The sequence below is a fragment of the Aythya marila genome, assembly GCF_965140915.1.
Source record: "Aythya marila genome assembly, chromosome: 7".
Taxonomy (NCBI): domain Eukaryota; kingdom Metazoa; phylum Chordata; class Aves; order Anseriformes; family Anatidae; genus Aythya; species Aythya marila.
Window position 1 is genome coordinate 9,702,033 of NC_139048.1, and position 26,530 is coordinate 9,728,562.

At 37.7% G+C, this 26,530-nt stretch overlaps 1 protein-coding gene across 4 annotated transcripts in view; it reads right to left on the bottom strand.

Moving 5' to 3' along the window:
• The window catches only part of VTI1A (vesicle transport through interaction with t-SNAREs 1A), a 271,732-nt gene that overhangs the window by 233,042 nt on the left and 12,160 nt on the right, over positions 1–26,530 (bottom strand). For all 4 annotated transcript variants that reach the window (XM_082764720.1, XM_082764721.1, XM_082764718.1 and 1 more), the window contains exon 3: positions 26,128–26,238. In XM_082764720.1, coding sequence (XP_082620846.1) covers positions 26,128–26,238 — 111 coding nt within the window. The remainder of the gene's footprint in view (positions 1–26,127; positions 26,239–26,530) is intronic.

The following is a 26,530-nucleotide window of genomic DNA, read 5'->3' on the forward strand; positions in this document are numbered from 1 at the left end:
TTGGTTTGAAATTGTTCTTGTGACAGTGATTATTTGCTGTTCAATCAATACCTATGTGGTTTACAATTAAGACATGAATTTCAAAAAGAAATCTTACATCCCGCCCTAATACATCCTTAGATTAAGCACAGTGGAAGAATATATCTGCTGTATTAGATAGAAGTTATGCAATATACACAAGTGCTCAACTACATACTTCCTGTGGTCATTGTCTTCTCGTATAAGAAGGAAGTCTTCCCTCATATAAGAGAGAAATCTTTTGGTGGAAAAGTGGATAAGGGATATGAGAAGAGATTGACCAGTTCATTACTTTCTGAACAGTGAATGCAAGAAAGTGACTTCTCTGCCATGACAAAATTTAAAAAAACATACCTCTCCAAATTATAATGGCTAAAGTTCTTTGTAATGGGACTTGATCTGGGGAAAATATCAAACTTTTCTCACTGCATAGTGACAGCATTCCTATCATATTTTCCTAATGAATGAGCATGGATTATATGAACACTAGCTATGCAGTAGCATCAATAAGCTCTTTGACACAACAATTAACAGAGGAACGTGGCTTGATGTCTAGAGATCAAGTACTTCGTTTTTAACTTTTTATATCATTATTAGGAGCATAACTTTGGAAAATAAAATATTGGCTTGTTTTAAAACAAGCCAAACACTGTGTTTTTTGCATAAGAATGATATCTCCAAAGTGGCTTTTTTCTTCACAAAACAAGCTGATGTGAAGGTCAGATACTTAAGTTCTTTGGGCAGAGCACATCTTTCTGCCTTTGAAGCACCTGCTGCAGCATGGCCACAAACCCTGAGAGAATGATTTGGACTCTACTGACTTACAAGTAGCACCGGAATATTGCAGAACACTGTTTCTCATTAATAAAAGAGCTAAATGGAAGATATTAGGTTTACAATGCAGTTCTATAGTAATACTTAAAAAACAAAACAAAACAAAAAACAGTCTGAGTGAACTGTTACACTCAATAGTTGACTAAATATTACTTCAGACAAAAATTAAGTAGTACTTCTGACACAGCTTTCAAACAACTTAGATACAGGAAAAGAACAGAATTATCCCAATGGGTAGTATGAATTCTCAATTTGTTCATAATATTTAATGGTAAACAAATGAGATTTTATACAACACTTAAGAAATGTGCATTTCTTTCTTTAATTGGGGTTCTCTATTCAAACTTGTGCAATCAAGTTAAAAAGAAATCTAAGGAATTCTTTCAACACAAACTTTTCATTTCCTGGAAGTTTGATAGTTGTTTGCTATATGTATTTTAAGTGCTACTTTTTAAAAACAACATTCATATGGTAACAGTCTGGTCCCCAGCTGGATGACTGATGTATAACAAATATATGACAAAAGTACAGCCTAATATTTGCATTACCTTTCAGTGGTCATATAAACTGAAAATGAAAAAAAAAAACCACAACTTTAAAATTCTTCCATTTACAGAGCATTTCTTGAGAATGTTCCTACACAGTGAATACAACAGAAACATGGAAACAGATTAAATTTGTTTGTATTCACAGTAATTATTTGCAGCATTGTACCCACTGAAGTTATACTATTTCTAGAACCAGTCATCACTCCAGAACAGAAGTAGTTTAATGTTTTTTTCTGTACAGGATGAATCTAAATATATGCATTTATCAGCTCATATAAAGCAACACGTGCTTGCTATAGAATTCTGTTCCCAGAGCCAGAAAGTCCAGACACATCCATTGTTTATATCTCCCCTGGGTGCAAACCTACAAAGGGGATGGCATCCTCCTCTATGTCGCACGTGGTCAGGACATAGAGCCAATTGGCCATACTAATTGAGATCAAAGGTCCATCAGGTCTAATGAGCAGTATCCAGTAAGAGCCAGTATTAGCTGCCCATAGAAGCAGTAAAAGTAAATGACACCTACTTGTTATACTCTCCTCACTCACTCTGTCACCTTGTGATGGTCTACTTATCAGGCAGTTCTCAACTTTGATGTTTATTTATTTATTTATTTATTATTTTAAGAAAACCAAAGATATTTTTTCCTTGAATTTTCAAATATTTCTTCAAACTAAGTCATCTTCTGGCTTCTACAATATTCTGCAGCAGTGACTTCCAAGGTCTAATAAGACCTTGTGTGGAAAAACTCCCTCTTGCTTTTTATTTTATTCAATAAATTAATTTGATGACACCTGATGTGTATTACGAACAACAGTGATTTCTCTATATACTTCTCTTTAATTTACATATCCCTTCCAGGTGCCTCTTTTCCTAGCTGAAGAACTTGCATTGAGTTGCTCCAGAGCTTTCATTACAAGAACTATTTTCCAGTTTTATTGCACTTTGGGGGAACAGCAAATAGTAATCACACACAGAACTAAAGTCATACACATATGCAAGTAGAGGGATGATTCCTCAGTCTCTTATTTTTCCAGTCATTGCTTAATTCTGATTTGCTTTTCTGGTAACTACTGACTCCAGGCTTCATATCATATATTTTTTTTTAACCAAACCATAACACTTCTCTACTTTGTGAATAAAATGTCACAGTTGTTTTTCTCCCAAGTGCATGACTTTATAATTACCAACACCAAATTCAACACTCAATCACTTAGTAGTACCCCAAGATACTTCTGAAACAATTCATTAAGCTTTCCCTTTTACCACCTTGCGTATTTCAGTATCACCAGTAACTGTCAACTAGCTCCTCTTTGTATTAAGATCATCTGCAAATACAACAAGAATGGGAAACTGTGGGGGCTCCACTGATGTGCTTCTGCCACTGTGAAAATTGATCATTTCTTCTTATTCTTTATTACCTATTTGTTGACCTGGTCCATGAAAGCGCTCTCTCACACACCACAATAATTTAATTTTTTGAAGAACATTTGCTGAATAGAAATCTTCTCCAAACACACTAAACTTTTTAATTTTGCTTAATTAAAGAGAGGTTCAAAGTTACATACATCAAGAAAAATGCAATGGAGTGAATTAATTAAATGAAGGGTATGAAGTGCAGCTGTATCTTCTAGACACTGAGTAGTATTTATTTCCCTGAATATATCCTTAGAAATTCCTTCTCACCCTCTAAACAGATTTGAGACACACAGCCTCAAGATCTGTTGTGTGAATGCATACAATTTTTAATTTATTTAACTTAAAGAGAACCTTTGCTGACACCTAGCAGATAAATGATTAATTGCACTTCTTAGCATCTTTATGGAAGCCCTACAGGAAATATTTTTGAGCCTGAAGTGATATATATAAAAACCCCACAGATATTTGCAAGTAAACAAAAGTGCAAGTTACAACCATAATGAAGTATTTCCTAAAATGATTTTCTTTGGGTACAGACATCCTCATCTGTTGTATAATTCCAAACGTCTGCTCAAATCTAAGTAGATAATAGTTTTAAGACAAAAATAAATAAATAAATACAGAGAACCCCATTTAACTTCAGAGCCCTGATTACTAAACCGGAGGTATTACTGTGAACTGTACTAGAGAAACACATCCCTCTACCCACAAAATAATAGTGTCCGATGACATAAGACGAAACAAATTAAACCGAGTGAAGGAATCTGTTAATATGAACCAAACCAACATAGTCTCATTTGCTGCAATGTCTGTTTCTACGCAGTTTTTACCCCTGCTCCTTTCCAAGCTCTACAAGGAGTCAGGAACAGCTCAAAAGCATAAGGCTGCTCATGGCAAAATCACCCCTTTTCTCTCACCTTCAGGCCTGGCCCTGACACTTTTTGCCACCACAGGCCTTAACTTCAGTTCAGGTCTCACACTTTCTCTCCCCTAGAGCAATGAGCAGTAGAGACACAGCCATCTCCAAGCAAAATATTCATGGAAAAATGAGAAATACACCATTTACCCATTTGCATCCCACTTCCTTATTCTTACCATTTTCTGAGATTAGGAAAAAAACATAGCTGACTCACTGCCTGTAGAAGCTCTCCTCGTATTTTCTTCCTCTGATCTGTAACTCCTAAGCCACAACTGTGATAACTAATTCTCATTCCGGTGATACAGCCCCAGGTTGGAGACACCACTTCACTCAGGAATCTCAGTCGCAATTGAGAAAGACTGGGACAGCGTACAAGCAGCATCAATACACATCCGCTTTACCACTGCAGTCTTCTCCAGTGATCTCCTACTCACAAAGAACATGAAGGTACACATTTTTTTGGTCCAACCTAATGCAGCTGTTCTTATGGTTGTTGGGGATATACCACTGCCCTCAAACTACTACGTGAATTGTTTGATAGAGGTTTCAAACGTGATATAGGAAAATTTGACAAGAACTATACTTCACTAACGGGACCACCTCCAGTATATAATACCTCCATAATACTATTTTCAATATTCTATACAATTCTCAAAGTGTATCTTTCTGTTGGCTATAATTCCAGTTCCACTTCAATCTTTTCATCAATCTAGCCTGCATCATGTTAAAATAGGAAAATTTATTCCTTTTTAGAAAAAGGGAGTAAGATTTCCCCCCCCCCCCCCCAGTAAGAGTTGTGTAAGGACAAACAAATTGTGAAATTGCAGAGTCATCTTGAATCAAGCCCCATAAAATCATCACTTTGCAAAGACTTCTGTAAGGTCTAGAAAATTAATTCTAGAAGTTCATGAATTCCTCATTCTTTGTAATTTACAACACTTCAAAACCTTCCATGCCACTTCTGCTCCTTCCTCCAATGACTTCAGAATTAATTCTGCTACAAGTTTCCATTTTTATTACTTTAGATGGTAGGTCCACAGACCTGAAAAGCCTCTATATTAGTTGCTCAACCATACTGGAACTTCATGGGAAAGAAAATATGTAAGGGACATTGTCCAAATGGCAAGTAACTCTAAATTCACAGCTGTTCAAATGCTGTCTTGGTAAGACTGAAGCATGTTTCTTGAGACAAGACCTTGTCAAAGGATAAAATTTCAAAAGCACTTACATAATCTAAAAAAACAAGTCCTCCTGAACCACAAAATGAAGTATTCATCTTCCCTGGGGTTTCAATGTATCTTCCTTTTACGGGTTACCCATAAAAATTTGAAAATCCCACCTGAAAAGACTTAAGACTAGGATTTTTAAGAGAGTTCTAAGCTGCTCAGCTCTGGAAGCCATTGAGGATTGAACACTGACTTCTTCAGGGTCCTTTCTGAAAAATATCAACCTATGTCTTTTAAGCTTCCACAGGTAAAAGCTTACAGAGGCTACAAACGGTGGCTTGACAATGGGGAAAAAAGACGACAAACATGGCAATGGCTGTAGTCAGAGGTAACATTTTAGCATCTTCCTACAGACCTAGTAAGAAAGCAGCTTTTGATAACGGCCTCAGAAGCAGCTCAGGCTTCTGCACTGGGGCATGAAGCAGCTGCAGCATGGACTGACAAAGGGGTAAATAGATCAGGAGGAGTAAGATGAAGAAAAGGAGATAGTTAAAGCAGACTAGCACCCAATTATGTCCTTGGTGAAAGAGAAATGCAGAAAAATATCAAGATGAAAAGAGTTTTGAATCAGCACCTTCCCCTAAATGCAAAGAAGGGATAGGAAGCTAATAAATGTTGTCTCACCAACCTACAGCAGTAGATCCCTTCCCTTGGACTCTCACTTAGTAATTAGGTGAAGGAGAACCACACTGAAAGATCCGATGCTTGGCTTCCTTCAAGCTTAATTTCACCATGCAATAGACACAAATATAATCACAGCACTTCAGATTTGGTATACTCTGGTAGCATGGTTTTGCTGAAACCTGATTTTAAAAGTTGCATGCACATCCAGCCAGGTTATACAAAACGACCACTCCACTTGCTATACCACTGCATTTATTTGTACCTAAAAGCATCAGAGAACAAAAACTATACATTAAGATACTAAGACATCACTTTGAGATATTTTCACTAAAGCGATCACTAAGATCCTGATTTACAATGCTAACTGGTCCACAGAAATAGTAGAGAAACCTTCCACTTTAAAGAGGAAGACTTCATATGAAAGATAGTTTCAAAGAAGCAGATCCAAAACCAGGACATTCCACATTTTTTGCCATCCTTATTTGAAAATATTTTTGTCTGAATCATAGGTGAATTCATTTTGTTGAGTCAAAGCTTGCTGAACCTTCTAATTATTTTGGGTTCACAAAATAAAGTCATAAACGTTGCTGCTGCCTGTAATTTCATCTATTTCCTGCCTCTCCTCAACATACTCCAGAAGCAATGCAAAGACAAAATTAAATAAAATGTGTTTATATATTAAATAGTCTTAAATTATATATAGTTTTAACCACCCCGCAGCTGCCACAAGCCAAGTTGGCATCAGTGCATTCCATATATAGAATAATATTGTATATGCATCCCCAGACACATAAAGGGGTATATAACCTGGTCTTGCACAAACTTTGGGCAAGTTTGTAAAATGCAGGAAGCGTTACAGTAATAAGCAGTTTGGCTGAGGAACCAAAGACACTTTGAGTAAAGGCAGTTCAATACAATTACAGTTTGCTTTGTATAATCATTGTAGCCTACAGTTAATATAACAGGTATATTGACATATCCTAAAGTTGCCTTCTCAATCTTCCACTTTTTAAAAACAAACAACAACCAAAAAAAAAAAAGATACATTTTGCTCCATTTTACATCTTATTTCACTTTGACCCTTAGTTACTGTCCCCAGATGGAACATAAACCTAATAAAACTACAAAAACAAGACCATTATTTAGCCTTTGTTCCCAAAGTTGGAACTTGTGGAACAAGCCCCCTGTTGGCAGACCATGACTTCGACCAGCCCAAAGAACTCACTGCAATAAAACCACGATGTACAAATACGCCATGTCACACATTCACAGGACAGAAACATTGTAGGCTTGGGAATGAGCTTTCCTTATGGGATCAAGCAGGAAAGAAATTGGGTCAGAATGAAAAGCTTTGACTTGGCCACAAACACCTGAAAGAACAGCTAAGGGCACCAGATGCCACTTTCCTTCTCCGAGGCACATTCTTTGTCTCCAAGTTCTGTCCACTGTGGAAGTCTTCAAAGAAAAACTACCTGCTTTAGACCTCATATGTAAAGAAGTAAAATCCATGTTTCAGATATGCATTGATTACTTTCTAACATCTCTAAACATTAATGTATTTCCTCTCACTTTCCTACAGCTTGCCCTGCCATTATGACCTGAGCAATAAGATCCATCAGCTTTCCAGTTGAGCACGACTCAAAGGGCCAACGCCACTGTCAAACCTTGCCAGACTTTCTGACAAGTTTGCTACCAGAAGGGGGGGAAGCACCATGTTCTGTAATGAGGAGGGAGCAATGGTAAGAGGGACAACTGTCTCCTTTTAACAATCTTGTTTCTAGCTGAGGAGGTGGAAGTCTGAGCAGCTTTCCTTCCACTCCCAGCCATCTGTTATAAAACATAATAAAGGACAGTTCTGCATCAGCAATTACTACTGATGAAACCAAAATGCTCTGCTGCAATCTCTAAAACAGGATGCCTAATTTTATCAGCCTACAGAGGAACTTACTCTTTCTCAGAACTATGGACTCAGAGCAATCCGCATTCCTCAGTTCAGCCCCCTCCTCAACCTTTTCCCCAATACGCAGCATGTTTTGTGCCGGTGATCTCCCCTGATTTTAACACTGTTATCTATGTTTGGGGGGGGGAGAGGGGAAAGCTGACCTCATGCAGTGTTTTACTGGGAAAGCCTAGATGTCAGAGGGCACTTGTACAAATACCACAAAAATAAAACTACGGAAAATAAAACAGAGAAAAAAAAAATCCACAACCCAAAACACAATAGAAACAACACTTTGTGTTCCTATTTTAAGTGCCTCTCTCAATGCTATATGCATAGCAGCTAAAGGCAAGCTGGAAACCAGCCAGGTCCTGGCTGCCAGCAAAAATTTTGTCACCTCCTTTGAACATCTGAAGTATGTTTACCCAATAGATTTCATTAAATTACACTTCCATTAGGAAGCATACAATGTTGATACTCATCTCAAAGATAAAAGGGATCGCTAAGAGGCATGTCATCCTGCTCCCCAGCTGATTGCTATTTCTGGGCCAATCAAGGAAAGGAGCCAGAACAATACTTAGTTAAAAAAATGCAGCATCTCCCCAAGGACTACATACTAAGAGACTGCAGCTCCATTATCAAAATGAGCATATCATTAATGACAATACACATACAGTGCGTTATTTTAATACAACTCATACACAACAAACAAGCTGTATTTGGGTCATTAGCTGAATTTGTAAAGCAGTATTTCCAAGGGTTAGAAACTCCTTATTGAGATAGGAAGTTATAGGCTGGGGGTGGGGGGGAACAAATATTTCATATGATCCCAAAATACAGTGAATAGAATAACACTGTGTGGTTTGAAGTGCATTGTAGTAGCTAACAGAACAATAGGCTATTCAAGCATGAGTTCCCATTTTAAAGTAAAGCAGAAGTAATTTAAAACACCAGGCAGTGTTTTGCTAAGTATGTGAGGGATAATGAAAGCAAAATGTAGTTTATACTGCATGCATCACCTTTTAAATTATTATTAGAGTACAGTTAAAAAAAAAAAAAAAAAGGCAAAAAAGGGGCTCAAAACAAATGTTAGAAACATTAAAACAATCTATAGAAAAAACATGCTGATTTTGAGGCAAGACACTAGGAAGGGAATGACACAAGAGACTCAAATTCAGAAGTCTGCTAGGACTGTTCAGCTGTTATCCTACAGGAGGCTGAGCCTCTCCTAGTGGAGAGGAGGAGATATCTTTGTCTCTATGCATTGGCGTTAGATGTATGATGTTTACTCTGCTTCCTAATCTCCAATTCACATAACAGCAATAAAGGCACGAGGACAAAACCAAAACCATACTAATTAAAAACTGAAGTAATAGGAAAGGGCTGGGAGGGGATAGCTCTTCACAGCCAGGCTCTACCCAGTCCTTTTGCAGCAATCTGTGATTATTAATCTCTAAAAACACTCCTTGCTCAGTATTCTGCAATCTAGACTTCAGCCAATCTCTTTCAAGATACAGAAAACCTTTTGGTTTAGCCATATTTGACATACAATATGAACTCCAATTATCCATCTTTTTGCAATTAATCATCTCACAATTACATTTCCTGCACTTATAAGCATCCAGCTGGGAACTGAGTTTTAATCTAGGAAATAAAAAAAAAAAAAAAGAAAGATTCAGGTTTCTAACAAATTACTTCTAATTAACCAGAACCTTTTCTAGTCATTCCAACCTAAAGACGCCTACAGCAAATGAAAGAATTTATTGTTTGCATTCCTAATGATATTTTAAAATTTCATTTCAATTTCCCCAATGAATAACTTTCAGGAAACTCACTGCATTTATATTTACTTAAACAAACATGTTGTTAAGAGGGAAACACACAACAACAACAACTATCCTAAGGGAAGAAAAAGAGAGCTGGGATTATAACACTGAGCAGAAAAGCTGCTAAATAAAAATAAGGAACCAGCATGGAAATTTCCAGAAGTACGCTGTAGTTATCCCGCCCAGACCCTGCAGAGTTATGGGGAATCTCAAAATTGTGTTCCCAAATAACGGTTTAGAAATGAAAGGTGCATATAATTTTCAGAACAAAACATTCAGTTCTGCTGATGCGAGGCAGCAATTTATAGACAATATAAAGGAAGTGGATTAAATGAACCCACCTAGTTAGATAACTCAGGAAACTCAGTCAGTGGTGGTTAAAGAGCACATGAAAGAGCTTCGTCCCACAACTTTCCCTGATTTCCCCAGGGAAAGATTTGGAATAAGACCCACGCAAAGCATGCTTACTGCCTGATTGGGAACTGCTTAGTATCACAGGGAGGTAACACAAGGTAAATATCAAATATAACAGTTTCATTTACATTAAGTCTTATCAATTTTCTCCAACTGCTTTAAAAAGTCAATGCAACCATCTGACAGAATATGATTGTTGCAAAGTAGAGTATACCTTTCATGTTCTTTGGACAGTCAAATACCAGAGGGTTTTCTGTCAATTATGCAATATCACAGATGTACATCCCAAATCTGTCCATCTAACTTACAAAAAGAAAACACTACACAGCAGAAAAATATCTTGTGAACTACCCTTAAGTAATACATAATATATAAGTCAGTCTAACTGCAGAAATATTTCTGCTCAAAAGGCTGGTGTTCATTAATAAGCTACCAAAGTTTCCACAACACAAAATAGGACTGCATTAATTAGCTGATTGATTCAATACCAAGTTAGAGTAGTTAATTATTCTGGAAAAGAATTATTTTTAATACACCTGAAGCCTTCCAAATCTATTAAATTTTATATGCCTTCACCAGCTTCCCATTACTTTGAGTTTCATTAACTTCCTCTGTAGGCACTTAGAGAACACCGAAACTGTTGGTGTAGTTTTGTTTTTCTTTATAACACAGAGGGCCAATTGTGACCATAGACATCCTTTAACTCATTTAAAACAAAGGAAAAACAAACAAACAAAAAAACCTGGTAGTAACTTCCTCCACCACTAGTAAGATGTATCAAGTTCTAATCCCTGCCACAGCAGCAACAGTTTTAACTCCAACAACTCCGTGTCACGAGGCAATTAACACCAACCTCCACATCCGAGCTTCTCCTTAACTTCTCTGTCTCACATGCACACACGCAGAGTACAGGGCATTCAATAATCACAGAATCACAGAATTTCTAGGTTGGAAGAGACCTCAAGATCATCGAGTCCAACCTCTGACCTAACGCTAGCAGTCCCCACTAAACCATATCCCTAAGCTCTACATCTAAAAGTCTTTTGAAGACTTCCAGGGATGGTGACTCCACCACTTCCCTGGGCAGCCTGTTCCAATGCCTCACAACCCTTTCGGTAAAGAAGTTCTTCCTAACATCTAACCTAAAACTCCCCTGGCTCAACTTAAGCCCATTCCCCCTCGTCCTGTCACCAGGCACGTGGGAGAACAGACCAACCCCAACCTCGCTACAGCCTCCCTTGAGTTACCTATAGAGAGCGATAAGGTCGCCCCTGAGCCTCCTCTTCTCCAGGCTGAACAAGCCCAGCTCCCTCAGCCGCTCCTCGTAGGACTTGTTCTCCATGCCCCTCACCAGCTTCGTTGCCCTTCTCTGCACCCGCTCAAGCACCTCGATGTCCTTCTTGTAGCGAGGGGCCCAAAACTGAACACAGTACTCGAGGTGCGGCCTCACCAGAGCTGAGTACAGGGGGACGATCACCTCCCTAGCCCTGCTGGTCACACTGTTCCTGATACAAGCCAGGATGCCGTTGGCCTTCTTGGCCACCTGAGCACACTGCTGGCTCATATTCAGCCGACTATCCACCATCACTCCCAGGTCCTTCTCTGCCTGGCAGCTCTCCAACCATTCCTCTCCCAGCCTGTAGCTCTGCTTGGGGTTATTGCGCCCCAGGTGCAGGACCCGGCATTTGGCCTTGTTGAACTTCATGCAGTTGACCTCAGCCCATCGGTGCAGCCTATCCAGATCCTCCTGCAGAGCTTTCCTACCCTCAAGCAGATCGACACACGCACCTAACTTGGTGTCATCTGCAAACTTACTGCTTACTTACTTAATAAGGTGCAAGGACAGGGTGGATCATCCTTGCTGAGACTCACAGGCACGTCTTTAGCCGTTTTCAATATTTAGCCAATATTCAAAGCACTCTGAATCCCTCCCTCCTGAGAGCTGGGTTCAACTTCCCAAGATATCCACCAGAGTAATTCCAACCTACCAGTCCTTTTCCAATAGTGATAAAGGAAGACTCGCCAGAAGAAGCAGCAGGAACATTATGGAGAAGTTCATCTCAGTCATGAAATCACCAAAAGCCAGAAGAAAAACCTATTACGGTGTGAAGCACAGCAAGATTTTCTTCCTCATGCTCCTCATGAGCCTGAAATGTGAAATTGGGGACAGCTGAGACAGGTTACAGAATTCTGTGGGATCTCTGCTCACAGCTCTGAGGATTCAAGTCATCACTGCCATGCTGGTAGCAGGGCAAGATAGTCCATCTTTCAGCATGTGCTCTAAGTAAGAGCTAAGGAATCCCACCAGAGGCCCCCAGTGCTGGTGCACAAAAGACCACGTACTGCTCACCCAGGCACCAGGTAGGCGAGCCTAGGTGTGTGGTATAAAAACATTACTCGAACAGTTTGGAACAGGCAGTTTTAGGACTCAGAAAGACAGAGGGCAGAGAACTCAGAGGTCACTTGAGACACCTGGCCCAGCTGCGTGGCTCCCAGCACCAACAGGTTCAGGTCAGCAATTTTTCAGGGCGTGGGTCGACAGCTGAGCAGGGCTGGGCCATGGGAGCTGCAGACATCTTACAGCATTGCTGGGGCAGGGACTGATAGCCTCAGGGTTGAAATGGGGTCCTGGGCCATGAGCAGGACCTTCCTGGGGTTGAAATGGGGTCCTGGGGGTAGGCTACCCGGGGCTGTGAAAAGTTATTGGTGCCCTCCAGGCCCTGACACCTAAAGCTGTGGCTAACAGCACAGCGTGATCCTAACCATGGCTCACACAGGTTGCCGAAAGAGGCAAACAGACAACACACATTGGCTTCATGTCACCACCAAGGAGACCAGAAACATGCAGGTTAGAGATATTTTGCATACAAAGCAACCCTGATCCGGGTTAAAGGCAAGGCCACGTGTTTGTTGTAATAATAAACTGCTCCAACATTTTAAAAATAGTTTTACTGTTTTACTGCCCTGGAGTTACCCTTACAAGCCCTGAACCATTGGCAAGTCAGGAATGAACAGGTGATGTAACAGTGAGATTCAGAAGATACCAGATGAACATGAAAAATAAAAAGAATTAGAAGAAAAAACAACCCTCTCAGCTGCAGTCATTTAAGTAGGAACACCACAGAGAAAAGCTCTTAAGTGCAAATCTTTCTTATTGCAGCGTTACTTTCAGTGGCACATGAAACGGCAATGATAACAGGCTCAAAAAAAAAACTTTGAAAATAAAGTTAAAAGATACATGTAACTTAAAACTAACATCTTTTCCTACACAGAAAGGTTAAATTGTGGGGTTGACATTTGCATTTGTTACGTTGTCAACGTTTCCTGCCTATCAGCCTATGTACAAACAATATCTAAAGATGTCATCTACATATTTATACCAAAGGAGTTTATGAACAAGACCTGTCAGTATATTTTAACACCTTTCCAAAACGTCAGCTTTCATCAGGTATAAACACAACATGTTTAATTTATTAGTTTGGTTTAATATAAAAAGTTGACAATCATATGTCACCATAACTATTGATAAGGTAAATAAGGACTACGAAAACGTCAAAAAGTTATTAAAATGTTTCTCAGCTTCCTGAATCAAATTGGGCTTATTGGCTTTTCTCTGCCAATAAGTGCATCATGCATTTTTCTCCATATGGCTATTTTTTAAGTGATGTGTCCAACAGTGAAGTTTGCAGACAGATCATAATTCTTGGAGAATGTGAAATTCATTTTTGACTGTTTTGGGCAGGGGAAAGGGTTTTGTTTTATATTAAAAACAAAACAAAAGAAGAACAACAGAAACAAAACAAAACAAACAAACAAACAAAAAACTTGTTCACCTGTATTTAAACATAAACCAAAGATTTCTTCTTCTGAAGTGATCTAGAGTATATGAAGCCTGCACACAAGAAGGCACAAGAAACTTTCAGTACAACTCCGCAGTTCAGCAAAGCAATACATTTATTTTCACTTCCTGCAGTAGGCATTTGATTCAATTGCCTTGGGAGGAATGCTACTGTCATGTTCCCCCTTTTTTGTTTATAATGTCAGAAGGACAACCTTCTCCCACTTCTTCCTAGATATTGCCCTCAAAAATGTAAAAGGCAGCCTGGTCAGATTTCAAGAATTTCCCACCACCAGCACACAACCAAACAACTCATTGGTGAGGCATTCCAGTCAGATTGTCACAGTTCACAATACAGGAAAAAAAAATCTTATTTATCTGAAAACAAAGATAAACTCCATTGCATAGATTACTTCAAACACCCAAGCCAAACCCGTGCCAAATTTCACCAGATACTACAAAAGAGATTAAAGGGGGTAGGGGGTACAGAGAGCGGTCTGGTAATTGACAATTTATCTCCTTGCTAGAAACAGGACATGTAATTCTTTACCAAGCTGATACTATGATTTGATAATATGGACATTGAGGACTATTGCATGCCATAGTTTCTTAACTATTCCATTAAACTTAGAAGGCAGAGAAAATGATAATGATTTATTAGAATACGCCACACTTGCTGAACATAGTTTTCAATACTTGATTTGGATTTCCTACTGCTTAGATAACAAGAATTTCACTAATTCATGTCACTTTTGCATCAAAATGGCAGTGAGTAAAGCCGGGGACTTAGATATGGAATATCATAAGTATCAGCCACTAATTATTTGTTGATAGCATAAGTTCAATGCTGAGGATCTTTAAAGTGCATTGGATATAATGGAAAATTAAAGGTTTTGTTTTTTTGTTCAAATGACAAGTAGGTGAAAGAATTGACACATGAACCATCATAAGTGATCTTTCCATAGTAATTGAAATGAAAAGACAATTTCCAAAAATGAAAGCAGTCCAAACATACTAATAACCAGACTTCGGGCTGTAAGACCTTGTACCCTGGTTTCTTTTATTTGAAATATATGAGAAGGGGAATGGAAATTTACAAAGGCCCTGAAACTTCTACAAAAGGAAGGACCTTAAAAGACATTCTTGCTCCAAAATAATACATCTAACTACATCAGAAAAGATGGTATCTTGGTGTTTTTCCACTACAGTTGCTCTGCTGTGGAGATCTAGCTTACTTCTTGACCAAACATCCTCATTTTACATAGGGTTCAAAGCTGCCTGAAACACCAGGCTTTGGTTCTGACCCTTATTTCCCTACTGGGGCTGGAGTGTGTTTGGTGCACACCCAAAACAGAGATTCCATTTTTTTTTTTTCTCCAAAAGCAACCCTATCAATGCTCATGTGCAGTAAGTGAGGAGACTGGGGGATTCACTTCAATATCATAGCACTGCCAAACCAAACACCTCTGTACATGAAGCCCCATGTGGGTGAAAAGGCAACAGCTAAGAGATATTTTAAAGGTACAAATGGCTTGCAAACTGGTGCTAGATTGCAGAGAAGGAAACTCAGCAAGTGACCTTAGCAACCCAGTACTTTCTAGCTACGAATTAAAAGAGAAAACTCCTCAAGTTTGTCCCAGAAAGAGAAGCAGAAAAAGAAAAGCAAAACTGTGGCGGGAGAGGAACAAATTTTCCTTATTCTAAAGTTCATGCATTTTAAACTGAGATCTCCACAGGGCACAAATGCTGAGCCACCGATCCGTGCTGCTGAACACAGTATGTGTAGCCCAAGAACGGAAAAAGGGGACCTTAATAACACGTTTGAAACTGACTCCAAGTATGGGTTGGAAGAAAGATGCAGCCCAGGTGCCTTCAACTGAAATAAAGATCTAACAGGAGGACAACGTCATAGAAGGTGAGGAAAAGACAAAAGGAGCACTAAGGGCTTAAAAAGGCTAGGAAAGTGATTCAGGTTAGCAACCTCTAACTTAATCCTGACCTTTCTATAACTTTTTGTTTTGATTTAGTTGACTGAACTAACTTTGTGGGAAGCTTATACAACTGAACCACAAGAGTCTGATTTCTCCTAAAGGCTGGGCAGAAAGCAGAGGAAATCACATTGTCACACAAGGGTACCAATAACATTGAATTACAAAACAAAACACAAATGCAGTCATTACAAATCAAATACTTTTTAAATAAAAAACTTTTAAAATCATAATTAAGCTTACCTCTACTAGTTTTACTCACATAATAATTTTAGGTAAATAGTAGCTTTTTTTAAGGATGTTAAGTACTATAAAAATAAAACCTCTAGTTTCAAAGACAGATGTTAGTAGAATAATCAATAATATTGAAACTAACCTACATTTCCTAAACAACACAAACAAAAATAATTAAAAGAAACACATCAACATACCAACTCCATTCTTTGCACAGTTCTTTATTTAAGTTCTTTAATACTCGTTATCACAGTGCCAAAGAGCTGTACTTGTGGATGAGAAGCGCTCTTCTGCTAGGTGCTCTACAAAACAGGCATGCCTCGGTCAAAATGCTTGCAGTTACATTTCCTAAAATATCATTATAGATTTAATAAATTACTTTTCAAGTTTTGAGATAAGAGAAGTTGATTTGGCATTAATGTCATTATTCTCTCTTACATTAAATATTAAGTACCACTTTTTTCCTGGTTGGTGATATGCCACAGCAAAGGATATAGTTTGATTGAATAATGGCTCAAAACCCTTCTACTCATGAATCAGTGTGGAGGAAGGTGCTAACGTTATAACACAGGCACGTTTTCTATCTAAGGCCCAATCCAAGACCCAACAAACACAGTAGGAGTCTTCCCTTTGACTTGCCAGGCTTCGTACGTGAATTCCTGTTGAACAGATCGGAAGTATGAAATTGCATTTTGGTCTTTTCCAAAATCCTACCCATTGTGCTTCCAAGGTAAGTTGGCGAACACTATCTGTACTCATTCTAATCTTAACTTCTCTGAAAAAAAACATGTTGGACATGCCACTCAATAGCAAACATGCAGAGCCCCCATCACACTCCCTAATATCCTTTTCTTAAGCAGCAGGCACCAAATAGCAAAAAACTGCTTTTCTTTTTTTTCCCCCTCATAAAATCCATCAGAAATGGTTAAATTGTACTCTAGCAGGGGAATATTACTCTATTCTATTACTGATCCCAGAAGTAACCTCTTATATCCTTTTTTTTACTATCTTTTTATTTCTACTCTAATGCTCATTGATCAGATCTTTAAGGAGTGAAACCTCTGCAGTAATTATTAAATATTGGAAAAGGCTTATTTTCCTGGCACAGGCACTCTAACGGCAGTTTATAAAAATCACATGAAAAGTAAGGGAGGTGCTGTACTTGATCCACCTGTTGTAAATGGAGACAAGCATTACGTTGTCAAATGTGCAACTTATTCCTAAGTAGTCTTTGCAGGGATTTCTCCTCTAAGAACAGCAAGCTTAAACAGACTTTGTGGCCAAGAATCACTTTTTGTTGTGGTTTGTACAGCAGCTTGCAAAGGGAAACTGACTGTAGTTGGGACTGACTACTAAATGATTGCAGAATACAAATAAAAAGTTACCAAACAAAGGAACAGAGATATTCACACTTCTTCCATATGCTTCAGATAGTAAAGAACATTACAAGAGGGGAAAAAAAAAAATCATTCTATTCCACTTCCAGCTGCATTTTTTGCTTTATATTCCTTCCTCACCAAGCCTTACGCCAGAAACAAGGCCACTCCACTGTTGTAAAACTCCATCTCTGTGTACCTGCACTAGCCAATTTTAAAGAACCATAAAGTTCCTTCTGTGCTCAATGCTGTTGTGTTAAAAAGAATCAATGCAGAGCACAAAATGAGAAGGTTTTATCTGGGAGAAAACAGTTTAACATTGCATGTCCTGGTTATTAAATGACATTTTTAAATATTTGCAACTTGTAAATATTAACATGTAAATATTTAATAAGTTTAATATTTTTTCTCTGGACAAATGAAATTCTACCTACATAAGGAAATAAGATTCTATTGAACACTGAAGGCATAAGCACAAACACCTACTTTGTTCTTGGGTTAGAGTCTGGGAAAGGGTGGCAGCAAAATTTACAATTTCAGTTAAATTCAACTGTAAGTTGCAAGAAAATAACGGCTGAATGAATGGATTGCATCATTCTCCCTAAGTATCCTTGACACTGTGAAGTTCATACTTAGGTGTTTATACTTCACAAATGCTTTTCAATCCACTACAGTAGATTTCTGAGAGAAAAACAAAACAAACAAAATACAAATACAAAACAAAAGCAATTTAACTTAAATGTGTTTCTATCACATTGAACTTTTTGTGCCATTTTTGGAAACTCGAGATTAGCAAAATAAAACTATGTAACACGAGGCAACTTCAATTTCTGGTAAAATACACAAAAGTTAACATACAACATCACTAAAACAGCACACTGTAAATCATCAGAAAGAATGGGAGAACACATCTATCACTTTCTTCATTTCCCTTATTAAGAAATTTAGAATACGTTTGCATTTACAGTAATTGTTAACTGTCACAGAAGAATTTTTACTACGTATTATCATAAATCTGCTATTCTATGGTAAAGGTTTTCAGCAAAAAATAAGGTAACTAAAATATTATTTGTACTAGCTGAATATAATGAATGCCACTATTTGTAATGTTTGACAGCTATTTGACACCCTGACATACAATATATTTGGTTATGCAAAGAGATTTTTTCATACTCTAATATTTGCCTATGACGCAATAGGATTTTCAACAAGCGTTCAATATGTAATGATCATATAAAAATTTCCCCTTGAATTTCGACTGAGAAAATATCAAGATGAAGAGCAAACCTCTTGAAGTTGGGTAGAAATAGCTACTTTTAACAGCACTGCCTGTTTCAAGTTTCATTTTATGAAAGCAACAGAACCCAGCATGCAGCCAAAATAAAAATAAAAATAAAAAATTAGCCATTTGTTAACCAAACTAATTTTTGACACAGGACAGCTAATCAGTTACCAACAGAAAGTTCACCATTTACCAGACTGCTACTTCACCATAAAGGAAAGCTGGCTTTGACCACGGCAATTAGTATCCTCATGTTTCAAACACTAAATTCTATTTTCACATTAATTTTTAAAACTATGTGGCTTTAACTTAAAATAAACTGTACATCAAAAGAATGGAAAATAAACAGCCAGGAACACAATTTGACGAATTGGATTTATTTAGTTTATTTAGCTAAACAGGGTCCATTGGATCTCTTTAATAGGCTGACAGTTGCACTGGGCTGGTTAATAAAACATTCAACACAGTATCTTCAGCCAATATAGAAATGCAAATCCCACCAGAAATATTTTATTCATGAAACAGTAATTTCAGTTACTACCAAAGAAAAAAAAAAAAAAAAAAAAAAAAAAAAAAAGGAAAAAAGAAAAAAAGAAAAAAAAGGAAAAAAAAGAAACGTACGAAGAAAAAAAGGACTTGCTTTGCAAACAAACAGTGCCATCTAGTGTCAGTCCTTGAACAAACAAACCAAGAAATCCGAGGTCTGTAACTAATCCTTCCAGTGTCAAAACGCTACCTTCTCCCTGTTTTTTCCTTTATCAGTAGCACGTCTTTCCCCACTTTGCAGTCAAACACAAATTAGCCTCTCTCTAGTCAGACGAAATAAAATTAAAAAAAAAAAAAAAAAAAAAAAAAAAAGTGAATCATGATAAGGAACTTGAGTGTAGTTCTAAACCAAAAAGTAAGCATGTTAAAATGATGGTTTTTTTTTTGCTCAGCTTATCAGCTGTTTTTTCCTGAAATCTTTATGTTTAACTCATGATAGCAACCAAATCAAAATTCTATTTATATGAGTGCAGGTGAGGCAATATGATGACAGGAGAGTGAGATATGCTCTCTGCTGCTTTATTCATCATCACAACCGCCTGCTGCGTTCCAATTGCAGAGTCTTTATTACTGCTGCTATCAAAAGCAGGACAACGACAGCTTGCTGCTTTTTACATGGCAGGTAGGGGAGTATCACTTGACTAATATACAAAATCACTCAGAAAGAGGGTAACATTAAAGCCTTCCTCCTTCTCCCTGCCCCCCAAAAAAAAGCAGAATTCATCCTCTTCTGTATAAGAACTCACCTCACTCTCCAGCTGGCTATAAGTAATTTTGAGCAGATATATTGCTCCTTCCAACATTGGCAAGGAAGACCAGCACTCAGATTTAATATTACTACTTTGAGAAGTGGAAGTTCTGACATAAGAACAAATTATGTGGTAAAGAGAGAAATGACCCTTCTTTACCTGAAGAAGGCTGATGAGGGTTGGCATCCAGACATGTCTAAAGACTGCCAGGTGAGAAAGCGTGCTTAGTGAAGAAGGCATGTGTTGCTATACCAGAGCTGACATCATCCTGAATTTATATTACATGCCTTAAAATATCACAGAATCACAGAATTTCTAGGTTGGAAGAGACCTCAAGATCATCGAGTCCAACCTCTGACCTAACGCTAACAGTCCCCACTAAACCATATCCCTAAGCTCTACATCTAAACGTCTTTTGAAGACTTCCAGGGATGGTGACTCCACCACTTCCCTGGGCAGCCTGTTCCAGTGAATATATATTTTATATATAGAAAATATATTTTACTGAAGGATTTCATTCTGCTGTAGACCAATTTTTGGCTTCGTTTAATTAAAAAATGTTTTTTTGTGTGAAAGGAGAAAGGAAAGAAAGGCATGAATGTCTACAGTGCACTGTGAGTCAATATGCCTTTCATACATAGCCCCCAGCCAAACACAAGAACTACCAGACTCACCAAACTATTTTCTGAAAGTGCCTTTATTTGTAATCACCAGGCCAACACTATTGTTCCACAAACTGCTTTTTCATAAAATCACGTGCAACATCTCCACCACAACAGTCACTAAGTTGCTTAGGACCAACAAACTACGTACCACAAAGCTTGCCAGTCTCATCACCACACATAAACCGAGAAGCAACATCTCTGGAGAGAGCTCTACAAAAGTTCCTAGGAGCATCAAGGGGAAGTTGGTTGAGAGAAGAATCTGGTTAAGGAATTAACTTTATAGACAATTAAAATTTGCTGCTTAGTTGACTTTATGCAGTAATATATCTTCACAAATCGTCTTCTGAGATGCACCTTACTGGTCAAACATGGGAGGGTTCTTTGTAAAGCATACCTACAAGTATTGTATTAAAAACCCAGGAAGTAAGGTGTGCTTCACCAGTCTGGCCTCTCAGGAATCTCAGGTAAATTGATCTAACCCCTTAGGTTAATTATAAATCAACCATGTTAACTCCTGTCTTTCACGTTTTCCTCTAAGGAAAAGCATGTCATCACGAGTAAATTTCAAGCTGAAATAAAATTCCTCCCCTCTCTGCTCTTCCACATGAAATTAAATATATTCTGAATATGTAAATAAATGAAGGTAAGTTTTCTTCATGGAATCTGAATTATTGCATCTCTTAATCTTTCATTAAAAGCTCAGTCTAAGCCTTGAAAATTATAAATAAATAAATAAATTTCTAATAAGTATTCTATCCTGCCTCATTTTTTTCCCATTTAAAGCAGCAGTAGTGTAACAGCAAAATGTCAAATAATCCCTCCACCTTCTTCCACCACAAACCCACCGAGGTGGGGAACAGAAGTGAAAACAAACTGAAGACAACATGGAATTTTCCTCTACAGAGGAGAAGTTAGTGCAATGTTCAGCAGCAGCCAAGTAGGCAAAGCAGCTCAAACTGGAAAGCTAAGGAAGATGCTGGTGATAAAAATGCAAGTCTCTAAATCATGTTTTGACAAGCATCTTTCATTATGCTTATAGCCTTATGATTATTTGTCTGGGTAGGTGACAGAACCTGAAATAAGGGCGGTGGTGTTGGCAAAACGAAGCCAGCACCAGATTGGCACAATTGTAGCTGTTCTTCAGGTCAACTCCTGGACTCAGGTGGTAACTCAGAGCCCCACAAAAGACCTAGCTTTATCTAATGAAATTCCATTGCTTATCTCCTTAAATGAAAGCTTAACAGTAGCTGTCATTTTAACTATTATATTAAACAGAACCTGTGGGATTTATGCAATATGAATATGTATCTTCACTATTTACTGAACTTAAGCTAAATGCCAAAAACATATCAAATTTGTCCAGTTTCATACAGTATATTCGTGGCTTCTCCTTCTCTTTTTTGATCCTAAATTGAAGGTCAGAATTACTAAAAACAGTAGCAATTCTGAATCTTTATCAGGAACAAGTACTGCTTCATAGACTGATAACAAATGCTACCCTCAAATTTTACCTTTGGGCTACCATGATAGAACAGAACAGTTCTTACACCTCCTCTGTTAGATGGCCATTTTTCTTACAGAATATCCTATCCTACTTTCAGCAATGACTGTGTGGTACTCATGTTTTATAATACATATATTAATACATAATATTGCCTTACTGTGTATTTATATTACCTATCTATTGAATGCCTCATACTTCAACTGTGAGCTTCATGTAAGCATAGATTTGCTGTTTAGATAGTTACAGTTTGAGGCAAATTGGGATAAATTCAGATCAAAGTGCATTAACAAAATCTGGACAGCCTTTTAACCACTGTATATTTCCAGTGTTTAAAGATCACTGGCTATTTTGGGAGTTAAAGCCTATTTGAAAAAATAAATCCATTTAATTAAAAGGTTGCAATAAAATATAGGCATTTGTTTGCATTTATAACTTACATTGTGCAGTCAGTTACCATGGACATTCTACATGTGGAATAATTGAGAAAAAAATATTTACAAGCTTAAACTACACGATGATGCCTTTGCAGGTGCAGAAAAAATAAATTAAAAAAAAAAAAGCTGCTCATAGGAATCTTGGCCTGAATTTCAGAAACTCTTTAGTAGGTGGTCCAAAAACTTTAATGAACTCAGAAAGCACAAGTACGTGGTCTGCAACTCCACTCGGGGCCACAAGATAGAGCTATTACCGCAGCCTCTGCAACCCGGCAAACCTGCCCTGTGCACAAGCCCGAGAGCCACCAAAGGTTTGGGACTACACTTTGCAATACTTATCAGTACCCGTGGTGCTGATACGTATTATTGAAAATAAGATAATCTAATTAAGGTTAAAAAAAAAAAACAAAAACAACAACAACAACAACAACAACAACAACGCAGCAACACATAAGCTTTAACAAACAGTTTAATTCTGTTTTGATACATGTTAATCAGGCATAGTAAGCAATTCTGAAACTTGGCCTTTTGATATGTATACAGGTTTTTTTTTTTTTTTTTTTGTTTTGTTTTGTTTTTTTTGTTTTTTTTTTTGTTTTTTTTTTTTTTTGCAAAGTATCACTTCATTCTTGCCCTCTTCTTATGCTTCTCCCAAGGCATCCGGAACTCTGCCAGGCAGCAATTTGGTGTGACCTGACACAGCCAAATCAGAACTGCTTGCTACATGCACGGATCCTTCCCAAGGAAGGCTGCACAGCCCAGATGCAAGTATCAGAAATGTCTAGCTTCAGCTGAGGTGGAATGCATTCATTGTTAAATTTTCCCCCTACATAATCACAGTGCTCTGGTATCTGAGTACTTTTATTGACAAAACTGGGCTATCCTTTTATTCATTACCACTGTTCCTCTCCAACAGGGAAGAACAAGATGGAGCAAGGTAGTTTTTTTCTCCTCTAATATCATTTAATGCAGTTAGTTGGTAACCAATTACCCATGTGGGATACAGTGCATGGAAGTCATTGCCTCCAGACATACCTCTGGACTGCGGACTACTAATGAGTAATTGTGTGCATGACTCAAGATAACAAGGCTTAGCAATGAGGGGAAATAAATTTCTATTAGCAACTTTTTCCTACTTGATCAGAAAACTAACTAGAGACAGATAAGTGATTTTTGAACTTTTCAAAGCATAGCTCAACTAAGCTTAAATGCATATTTTTCAGAATATACTTCTGGCATCGTAGCGTGCATGAAACTAACCACATCATTCAAGTAAAGCGTGGACAGTGTACGTACCTCACATTTACTTCTCCTAACTTTTATATGTTGTTGTGCTGCTGTTCTCCATAACTTCTTGGGTATTGGCAAATTTGCAAGATGTTAAAGGCATACAAAGAACCACAAAAACAGAAGTCTTATTCATTATGATGAATATAAAGGTTCCAGTTCCAGATCTACATTCACTTCTTGTCTGAAATATACATGTAGAACTTGTTTTAAAAGAATATATAATGATTTATGTAATTCTTGCAATTCATTTCACAGAGATTATTTCTTTAAATGAAACACACACTTCAAGATGATTGAGAAATGTCCTGTCTTCAGCACACATGTGCTTTACACAGGAAGAAAGGCCAAGCCAAATACAATGCGATCCAGCTGAGATTCCAACCCGTTTATAAAGAACATCACAAAACTTTGCAAACTCACATCTGCCTGCCTTTTGGAAGAGCTGAGAACCTTTAGCAGCAAACCTGTAAGCTGATCCTAACCCAAAACTGCCAGTATCATTCCCAGTTAAAGATTTCCCTTCAAAAAAAGCAAATTCATTTTAGAAACACTATGATCTGCTTTCTCTACAGGTCTGCTAAAGCTCTTTAAAAATCTCTTACAATCAAACAGGTCACAACTCACTCAGGACAACATTCAGACAGAACGCACAAAAGCACTTTAATTTCAGCAAACATTTTCAACTTCCTGCCTTCAGTGGCCCTCCCGCCAGAGCAGTTTAAAGAGTCAAAATAACATTTCCTTTCCTTCCTCCTCTTCTTCTTTGAACTCACAATTGAATCATTTTGTTATACAGTTTCCAACAAATTGTTATTTGACTGGACAGTAGGACAAAAAGATTCTCAAACCTACACATACAAACTTAGAAGATGTGTTAGTACTTAGAAACTGGGATTATGCAGGAAATTTAATCATAACAGCATTCTATTTTCTATAGAACTGATTTTTTTCCAGGCACAACCATTGGTTTATCCCCTCCTCCCCAGTATTTTGCTTCATTATTCACTCCACTTTCTTCCCTTGATCTTTTGCTGAATGCCATCCTTGGATTTGGGGACTTTTTTCCCATTCTTATAATTTATTCCTTCCTCTTTCTCATGCCATTTTTTGCTTCCTCACTCTGAGCAACTACTTACCTTCTTCCAATCACAAGTCCTAGTGTTCTGACACATTTCTTCCACACATGCTCATTTCTCCTCTTCTGAACTCTCCCATTCCCTATTGCTTGGGAGTACAGAAGTGCCAGCTCCTTTCTTCTGGCAGCATGGAGAAATTGGCCAGCAACAAGTATGCTGACAGGGAATTCTCCTACACCTGAGGAAGTAAACAGCATTCACTCCTGGACAAGAAATTGCTCTCTTTTGGAAGCCACTGTTTACTCAATAAGACCATATACACTTCCTACAGGGGAACAGCAGGAAATCATCTAAAATTTTGATGCAAGTCTTTTTATCCTAACATTCCTTAAACTTTACAGAATTGCAGACATCTTCCTGCTAATACATTTTTGTGCAACTCTTCAACTTGGCAGAAGCACAGAGGAGTGACAGTCAGCTGGATTTCCTGGCTGCAGGTACAAACATTGACTCCCCTCCCCTGTAGGGATAAACTGCTGCCAGCAACCGGAGAAAATTCACAGTTCTCTAGTGAATGGAAAACACTGCCAACAGTCATTTCTTTCTCCCCACCCTGGAGGAACTGAGCTGTTGCCAATTAACAAAGCATTTTCCTACACTTTGCAATCCCTTTGAACTTTTTCAGGACTTTAGAGAAAACGGTTTTGTCTCTATGTAAATCTATTCAATGCAAATCCTAGTCACAAAAAAAGGACTGATAACTGTAGCAGAAAACCCTAGACAAGGGAATCTTGTTAATTTGCGTCCATTACTTGAAAAAATGTAGTATTTATAACAGATTTTTCCAAAACCAAGAAGAATCTAGGTGGAATGGAAAAGAAATAACAGAGACTAAGAAAATAAATGCATAGGAGATAAATTATATTCAAAAATTCCATGGATTGGAGATTACACTGCTTTTCATGTTACTGCCCACACTGCAACAAGCTGAATTAAACAAATTGTTATTTACCATGAAGAGTATACTTATGTTACATTTTTAGTATTAATTCTAACATTCTACCAATCTTTCCTTGAGAAATAAGGTTACCAGCTGTTATTCCAACAGCATAAACACTCCCAGTGTTTAATGTCACAGAAACAAACCAGATCTGGGACAAAGGGGCAGAAGGCTACTGACTCAAATTGAGAATGCTACAAAAATAAAAGCTTCTCTTCCCTAGTTTTTATCTGACCACAAATACAGAAAAATACATGCAGAACTTCTCTCTCACAGTAATCAAAAACACAGACTCAGTTGCCTGAATAACTGATTACGTTTGAAAAAAAATCTCATGGATGCCATCTTATTTTAACATGTGATATGTTAAAAACTCACGAAATCAGCTTCAAGTTTTCCCATTTCTTGTTTGTAGCTTCTCATTCGACTGCTGTACATTCCCCGACTTTGAGGCGGGATCTCTCGAACTTCAAGCTCCATCTGCTCAAGCTAGCAAGTAAAAATAAGGAAGAGACGTGTAAATCAAAGGGATAATTAAAGCAAGGATAAATTTCTAGTGGGAGTTGTCCCTACCAGGGACAGGTTGGAACCAGATGATCTTTAAGATCCCTTCCAACCCAAACCATTCTATGATTCTATGATTTACCTAAATGTTCACAAATACAAAGAAATATTGTTTCTTTAACAAGAAATATTGTCTATCTTGCAATATAGAGACAAGTTATCAAAATCTTTGCACAGCCTTAAGTCAGGAAACAAATGAAAAAATTAATATTATTAA